At 44.2% G+C, this 9107-nt stretch overlaps 1 protein-coding gene across 1 annotated transcript; it reads left to right on the forward strand.

Moving 5' to 3' along the window:
* The first annotated feature begins 6933 nt into the window (after positions 1–6933).
* On the forward strand, positions 6934–8850 carry LRRC4C (leucine rich repeat containing 4C). Its single transcript, XM_054400606.1, has one exon. It carries the CDS (start codon positions 6934–6936, stop codon positions 8848–8850), a length of 1917 nt encoding a protein of 638 aa, XP_054256581.1.
* The last annotated feature ends 257 nt before the right edge of the window (positions 8851–9107 follow it).

A 9107-nucleotide genomic window follows, 5' to 3' on the forward strand; every position in this document is an offset into this window, starting at 1 on the left:
GCTGGCCATGCTGCTTTTGATGCAGCCTAGTTGGCCTTCTGGGCTGCAAGTGCACACTGCTAACTCATGGTGAGTTTTTCATCAACCCACACCCCCAAGTCCTCCTCCAGACTGCTCTCAAGCCTGAAGATGAGAAGACTGAGAGGAGATCTTCTCAACAGCTAAAAGGTGGAGTCATGAAGATGGGGCTGGGCTCTTCCCACTGGTGGCCAGAGATAGGACAAGGGGCAACAGGCACAAACTGGAACCCAGAAACTTACACCTGAACATGAGGACAAATTTCTTTTCTGGGAGGATGCTGGAGCCCTGGAGCAGGCTGCCTAGAAAGGTTGTGGAGTCTCCTTCTCTGGAGACTTGCAAAACCTGCCTGGACATGTTGCTGTGTAACCTGGTGTGGGTACCTCTGCTTTATCAGGGAGGGTTGGAGGAATTGATGCCCAGAGGTTCCTTCCAACCCTCACCATGCTGAGATTCTGTGAACAGAGACAGAGCTGCCTAGAAAGGTAGTGGAGTTGCCTCCTCTGAAGAGATTCCAAGCCCACCTGGACAATGAGATTCCATGCAGCCTGATTTGGGTGAAGCTCTTTTAGCAGGTAGAAAGGGGTTGGAAGAGAACTCTGGAGGTCATGTACTCTAACTGCCCAGCTAAAGTCCCCACAGCAGCTTGCCCAGGATCCTGTTAAAGGAGGTTCACCTAGAGCAGGTTGCATAGGATGGTGTCCAGGTGGGTCTTGAATCCTCCAGAGAAGAAAACTCCACCACCTCTCGGGGCAGCCTGTTCCAGTGCTCCACTACCCTATTTAAGGTCCTGTTTGGAACCACATTTATTAATCCTAGGCTGCCTGAGAAGCTGCACTGTGCAGGAAGGAAACTGTAAGCATCTAAAACTACATTTCAGATGTCTACAGCAGAGGGCACTGGTGGTATTGGATTGACCACAGAGTTGATATCTTGGGACTAGAGAAAATGAAGGGGAGGGGAAACAAACAAACAAACAACAGCAAAAAAAAAAAAAAAAAAAAAAAAAAAAGAAGATAAAATCACTTAGGAGACAAAGAATTGTCAACAAAGACTGAAGAAGCTGGTTGCTGGTCTGTGTTCCATGTTTATATCTAGGAAGGTAGAATAAACTGCAGGTTGGGAGGGGATCTGCTGGAGAGCAGCCCCAAGGAGAAGGAGCTGGGAGTGCTGGTGGCCAACAAGTTCTGCATGGGACAGCAATGTGCCCTGGGGGCCAAGAAGGCCAATGGGGTCCTGGGGTGCATTCAGAGGAGTGTGTCCAGCAGAGCCAGGGAGGTTCTCCTCCCCCTCTACTCTGCCCTGCTCAGACCTCCTCTGGAATATTGCATCCAGTTCTGGGCTCCCCACGTCAAGAGGGACAGGGATCTGCTGGAGAGAGTCCAAGGGAGGGCTCCAAGGATGTTGAAGGGCCTGGAGCAGTGCCTAGTGAGGAGAGGCTGAGAGCCCTGGGGCTGTTGAGTCTGGAGAGGAGAAGGCTGAGAGGGGATTTAACAAATGTCTATAAATATCTGAGGGCTGGTAGTCAGCAAGGGAGGGGACAGGCTCTGCTCACTTGTAGCCTGGGACAGGACAAGGGGCAATGGATATAAACTCCAGCACAGGAGGTTCTATCTCAACATTAAGCAGAATTTCTTCACTGTGAGGGTCCCAGAACCCTGGAGCAGGCTTCCCAGAGAGGTTGTGGAGTCTCCTTCTGTGGAGCCTTTGCAGCCCTGTCTGGATGTATTCCTGTGTGACCTGTGCTGGATTCTAAGGACCTGCTCTGGCAGGGGGCTGGACTGGAAGACCTCCAGAGGTCCCTTCCAACCCCTAACAGCCTGTGAGCCTGTCAAACTCCCTATGTCTCCAGCATAACAGACACTGAATAACAAATTGCCCTGGGACACGGTTCCAGATGGATCTTTATGTAAAGCTCATTAAAATATTGCTATAATGTTCTTCAAGGCTTTACATGAATTTTCCACTTTTTTTTTTCCCCTTGAGTATTTCCAGGATATTTATGATTTAAAATTAGCCTGGTGTGAAATGGCTGTACCAAGACTTCCTGACCACTTTAAACTCAAAGGTGTGGAAAAACACCAGTAGAAAAGAAAGGATCTTTTCAATGCACTCCCAGTGTCATTGAGAACCTCTCTGCAGTACATTAGCATCACACAAAGCTCAAACCACGTGGAAGTGAGGACTTGCAGGGCATAGCCTGACATATTTTTTGATGCTCATTAGTTGAATCATAGAATGGTCTGGGTTGGAAGGGATCTCCAAAGCTCATCCAGTCCAACCCCCTCCGCACTCATCAGGGACATCCCCAACTAGAACAGGTTGCCCACAGCCCTGTCCAGCCTCACCTTCAATATCTCCAGGGATGGGACCCCAACCACCTCCCTGGGCAACCTGTTCCAGTGTTCCACCACCCTCATGGCAAAGAACTTGTCCCTCACATCCAATCTCAATCTACTCTGCTCTAGTCTGAAGCCATTGTCCCTTGTCCTGTCCCTGCAGGCCTTTGCAAACAGTCTCTCTGCAGCCTTCTTGGAGCCCTCTTCAGGTCCTGGCAGGCTGCTCTTAGGTGTCCCTGGAGCCTTCTCTTCTCCAGGCTGAACACCCCCAGCTCCCTCAGCCTGTCCTCACAGCAGAGCTGCTCCAACCCCCTGAGCATTTTCATGGCCTCCTCTGGACCCTCTCCATCAGGTCCATGTCCTTCCTGTGCTGAGGGCTCCAGAGCTGGATGCAGTAGTCCAGGTGAGGTCTCAACAGAACAGTGATAGGACATTGGTGGCCAATGATAGGACAAGGCGTACTGGGTTTCAACAGACACCAGGAGGTTTCATTTGTACTTAAGGAGGAATTTCTGTGCTTTGAGGGTGACAGAGCCCTGGAGCAGGCTGCCCAGAGAGGTTGTGGAGTCTCCTTCTCTAGAGAGATTCCAAACCTGCCTGGACATTGCGATCCTAGGCAAGTAGCATGGGAGTTGAACTTGATGGTGTCCAGAGGTGCCTTCCAACCCCTCCCATTCTCTGATGATCCTCTCAGGCTGATGCTGAGAAGGCAGATGCTGGCAGAAGGTGAGTGTGGCGAGGGTGGTCAGCAGCACCGAACCCAAGAGCCGCAGGGTTCTGCAGAGCCCTGTGCTAGGAGCCTAAGGCACGGCGAGAGAAGCCGAGCGGCTTGCTCAAGGTTGGGAACCACCTGAGCTCCATCAATCTTGCATCAGAAGAGTGATGGTTTAGAAATAGCTCTCACACAGCACATCAGACAAATGGACTCAGCCCAGCCTGCCCCATGCCCACGCCCAGGGGTTTCACCCTGCCAGCCTCTGCTGCGAATGGTTAAGAGTGAGCTTGGAAGCCTGGCGAGCTCTGAACCCTTCCAAAAAGGTGTTGGGAAAAGGCCCAAAGGAATTCTCAAAACAGCTTTGGTGAATACTTAATATTTAATGGTCAAGGGGGAGGGGGGGAAATAATTCCTTCTTTAACTACTCTGTGGTACAGATTAATATTTTTCCCTTTTTTAATTTTATTTTTAAATTTAATCTAATTTAATTCTATTTATTTAATTTTAATTTTTTTAATTTGGGTTTTTGTATTTTATTTATGTCACTTTGATTTCATTTGATTTTCTTTGTCTTATTTTATTTTATTTGTTTTTAATATTTTATTTATATAATTGAAATTTATTTTCATTTTCTATTTTATTTTATTTTATTTGTTTTTAATATTTTATTTATTGCATTTCAATTTATTTTCATTTTCTGTAATATTTTATTTTATTTGAAAAAAATATTTTATTTATTGCATTTCAATTTATTTTAATTTTCTGTTTTGTTTTATTTTATTTTTATATTTTATTTATTTCATTTCAATTTATTTTTGTTTTCTATATTATTTTATTTTATTTGTTTTTAATATTTTATTTATTTCATTTCAATTTATTTTCATTATTCTTTTATTTTATTTTTAATATTTTATTTATTTCATTTTAATTTAATTTCATTTTCTTTGTTTCAGTTAAATTTTATTTATTTTTTAATATTTAGTTTATTTCATTTTAATTTATTTTAATTTTCTTTGTTTTATCTTAATTTTACTTTGTATTTTATTTTAAAATTTTCTTAATCTATTTCATTTTAAATTTATTTTCTTTATTTTTTCTTTGTTTTATTTTAACTTTGTTCTCTTTATTTTTAATTTAATTTTTATATCAATTTAATTTTCTTTATTTAAATTTTTAATTTTATTTATTTTAAATTTATTTTCTTTTTATTAAGTTTTATTTTATTTTGTTTTACTTAGTTTATTTTTCTATTTTATTTATTTTAATATTTTACTTATTTTATCTTATTTTTATATTTTAAAATTTATTTTAGTCCAATTTAATTTTACTTATTTTTAATGTTACTTATTTTTAATTTTACTTATTTTTATTTTATATATTTTTAACTTTTATTTTATTTTACTTATTTTATTTTATTTTAACTTTCTTTTTAAATTTTATTTATTTTTCAAATTTTTTATTTTACTTATTTATTTTTTTTATTTATTTATTTTATTTCATTGTATCATTTTATTTTTGTTTGATTAAATTTACTTATTTTTTCATTTTGCTTTACTTTTATTTTATTAATTTTTTATTTCATTATTTAATCTTGTTTTACTTTAGCTATTTTTTTTTAATTTTTTATTTTATCTGAATTTATTTTTTATATCTTTTTTTAAATATAGCTCTGGGTGGGTGTTTCTTTATTTTTTGTGGGTTTTTTTTCTTTCTTTTTTTTTTTTTTTTTCTAAACAGAACAAAATGATTTGGTGCCTGGAGTGGCAGACTCCTACCTTATATTATTTTGTTTTCCCAAATACATGCAGTATGAATTTGGGAAAAAAAAATTGTAGTTGTATGTAGGTGTTGGAGGTTGTACTTGGAGCTTGTCAATTACAAGGCTTCACTTTGACTGATTTAGAGGAACCTTCATTCATCTCTGCTGCACTCAGCAGCAGCACATTGAAAATCAACTCAGGGTTAAGGGGTGGGGGAGGAGCTTGAAAAACGACCCCAGGTGAATCAGTACCGAGATTCTGAAAATCATCAGCACCATTTGGAGTGCAAAGGTCTTCTTTTCCCCACCCTTTACAAGAAGAGCTGTAGTTTGTTTGTTTTTTTTTTTTTTGGGGGGGGAGGGTTTAGAGGTGCCAATGATTCACAGAAACACAGAATGTGTCTGGTTGGAAGAGACCCCCAAGCTCATCCAGTCCAACCCTCCACCCAGCACTGCAGGGTCAACATCAAACCATGTCTCTAAGCTCCAGCTCCACAGCTGCTTGAACACCCCTAGGGGTGGTGACTCCAGCACTGCCCTGGGCAGACCATTCCAATGTCTGAGAACCCTCTCTGTGAAGAAGTACATTACACAGGATGTTAGGGCTGGAAGGGACCTCTGGAGATATTTCTGTCCAACTCCCCCCTGCTAGAGCAGGCCCAGAGAATCCAGCACAGCTCACACAGGAACACATCCAGACATGGCTAAAAAGGCTCCACAGAAGGAGACTCCACAACTTCTCTGGGAAGCCTGCTCCAGGGCTCTGTTACCCTCACAGTGAGGAAGTTCTTCCTCATGTTGAAGTGGGACCTCCTGTGCTGCAGTTTCCATCCCTTGCCCCTTGTCCTATCCCAGGGCACATAGTGAGCAGAGGCTGCCCCTGTCCCTTCCTTCCTGACCCCCAGCCCTCAGCTATTGATAGACATTGATCAGATCCCCTCTCAGCCTTCTCCTCTGCAGACTGAACAGCCCCAGGGCTCTCAGCCTCTCCTCACAGGCGAAGCATTTCTTAGCACCCAGCCTGAACCTTCCCTGGTACAGCCCTGAATCTGCATAGATACTTATGTGTGGATTTTTTCCCCAGCATTTAAATTTATTTCTGTGTTCAGCACACATATCCTAATGAGTGTTTCTCTGCTGCTTGGTGCCAAACTACAAAAGGAGTTGAGGAGGAAATGTGAAATCGCATGATGCTGTTTAAGGGTAAGGAAGAATTGATGCTCAGGATGTTCCTTTTGTGGTTTGTTGGGTTTTGTTTGCTTGCTTTCACTTGAAACAGATGAGATTTGCCTCTTGAAAACCTGACATTTGCATGACTAGGAAATATTTCTTCCCAGAGAGGGTTCTCAGACATTGGAGTGGTCTGCCCAGGGCAGTGCTGGAGTCACCATCCCTGGAGGTGTTCAAGCAGCCTGTGGAGATGGTGCTTAGGGACATGGTTTGGTGTTGACCTGTCAGTGTTGGGTTGAAGGTTGGACTGGATGAGCTTGGAGGTCTCTTCCAAGCAGATGTGTTGTGTGATTCTGATTCTGTGGTTCACCTTTAAGGGCTTTCCTTCTGGTTAAGCTCTGCTGCAGAAGTCATGTTGGTACAGATGAAGATTTTTCACCCATACAGAACGGGAGCCTCCACTTGCTCTTCCTAGAGTCTGCTCTCTTTTCTCATTATGTGTCAAGATGGTTCACAACCTGAATATTCTAATGATTCCTATCTTGACAATTCCCTTCCTTTTGAGGCCCTTGTCACTTCTTTCAGCTCACCTTGCTGAGTCAGAACATCTCTTTTTTAGGTATCTGCTGTGGTTGAACTTGTTATCTGCCATCTGTATTACACACAGGGATGAGCAGGGGCACTTAAGCATCTCTCTCTCTCTTATCTCATGGCCAATTACAGCTGGCATGCATAGCTGTACAGGAAAGAAAATAGTACAATTTCTGTAGCATGACATTGGGAAAGTCGACTGAACGGACCAAAGAAGCCTTTGTTTAGATTTAGCACGCTGAAATATTTGAGCTTGATTTAATGTTCTCCTTCTCCCTTCTTTCTTTTCTTTCTTTCAGGCTATTCAAACTCCAGAAGGACCACCACCAAATAAATTATGAATGTTGAACAAGATGACCTTACATCCACAGCAGATAATGATAGGTCCTAGGTTTAACAGGGCCCTATTTGACCCCCTGCTTGTGGTGCTGTTGGCTCTTCAGCTTCTTGTGGTGGCTGGTCTAGTGAGGGCTCAGACTTGCCCTTCTGTCTGCTCCTGCAGCAACCAGTTCAGTAAAGTGATTTGCGTCCGGAAAAATCTGAGGGACGTGCCAGACGGCATCTCCACCAACACCAGGTTGCTCAATCTCCATGAGAACCAGATCCAGATCATTAAAGTGAATAGCTTCAAGCACCTGAGGCACCTAGAAATCCTGCAGCTCAGCAGGAATCACATCAGAACAATTGAAATCGGGGCTTTCAATGGTCTGGCTAACCTCAACACGTTGGAACTCTTCGACAATCGCCTGACCACTATCCCGAATGGGGCTTTTGTATACCTGTCAAAACTGAAGGAGCTGTGGTTGAGGAACAACCCCATTGAGAGCATCCCTTCTTATGCTTTTAACAGAATCCCTTCTCTCCGGAGGTTGGATCTGGGGGAACTGAAAAGGCTTTCATACATCTCAGAAGGTGCCTTTGAAGGTCTGTCCAACTTGAGGTATTTGAACCTTGCCATGTGCAATCTCCGAGAGATTCCTAACCTCACCCCGCTGGTAAAACTGGACGAGTTAGATCTTTCCGGAAACCACCTGACTGCCATCCGGCCGGGTTCCTTCCAAGGGTTAATGCATCTTCAGAAGCTGTGGATGATACAGTCCCAGATTCAAGTGATAGAAAGGAATGCTTTCGACAACCTGCAGTCACTGGTGGAGATCAACCTGGCACACAACAACCTCACGCTGCTGCCTCACGACCTGTTCACGCCGCTGCGCCTGGAGAGGATCCACTTGCACCACAACCCTTGGAACTGCAACTGCGACATCCTCTGGCTCAGCTGGTGGATCAAAGACAAGGCACCCTCCAATACCGCCTGCTGCGCCCGCTGCCACACGCCTCCCAGTTTAAAAGGAAGGTACATCGGGGAGCTGGACCTGAATTACTTCACGTGTTACGCCCCGGTCATTGTGGAGCCGCCGGCGGACCTCAACGTCACAGAGGGCATGGCCGCGGAGATGAAGTGCCGGGCGTCCACCTCCCTGACCTCCGTGTCCTGGATCACTCCCAACGGATCCGTCATGACCCACGGGGCCTACCGGGTGCGGATCGCGGTGCTGAGCGACGGCACCTTGAATTTCACCAAGGTGACCGTGCAGGACACGGGGCTGTACACGTGCATGGTGAGTAACTCCGTGGGGAACACCACGGCCTCCGCCACACTGAACGTGACCGCCCTGGAGAACCCTGGCTACACCTACTTCTCAACCGTCACAGTAGAGACTGTGGAACCTTCTCAGGACGAGGCACAGACCACCGAGCAGGTTGGGCCCACGCCGGTGACCAGCTGGGAGACCACAAACATGACGACCTCCCTCACTCCCCAGAGCACAAGATCGACGGAGAAGACGTTCACCATCCCCGTGACGGACGCCAGCAACGGGATCCCAGGGATAGACGAGGTGATGAAGACGACCAAGATCATAATTGGTTGTTTCGTGGCTATCACCCTGATGGCAGCTGTGATGCTGGTCATTTTCTACAAAATGAGGAAACAGCATCACCGGCAGAGCCATCACGCCCCGACACGGACTGTAGAGATCATTAACGTGGACGACGAGCTGACGGGTGACGCCCCCATAGAGAGTCACTTGCCCATGCCGGCCATCGAGCATGAGCACCTGAACCACTATAACTCTTACAAGTCTCCTTTCAACCACACAACGACAGTTAACACAATAAATTCAATACACAGTTCGGTGCATGAACCGTTGTTGATCCGAATGAACTCAAAGGACAACGTGCAAGAGACTCAGATCTGAAGCGTTCGATGACCTTTACCGGGGGTAGGGGGCGGTGGGGGCAGGGGACAACAGCAGACAGTTTCTAAAACAGATGACACAAAATGACTGGGGCTGAATCTACTGTTTCAAAAAACAAAAAAAAAAAAAAAAAAAAAGAAACAAAAAAACCCAACAACAAAAAAAGTGTCTTTACAAAGAAAAAAAAAAAGAAATTTATTTATTAAAAATTCTATTGTGATCTAAAGCAGACAAAATTCTGTGTATTCCTCAGAACC

This window comes from Indicator indicator, chromosome 4 (assembly GCF_027791375.1).
Source record: "Indicator indicator isolate 239-I01 chromosome 4, UM_Iind_1.1, whole genome shotgun sequence".
Classification (NCBI taxonomy): Eukaryota; Metazoa; Chordata; class Aves; order Piciformes; family Indicatoridae; genus Indicator; species Indicator indicator.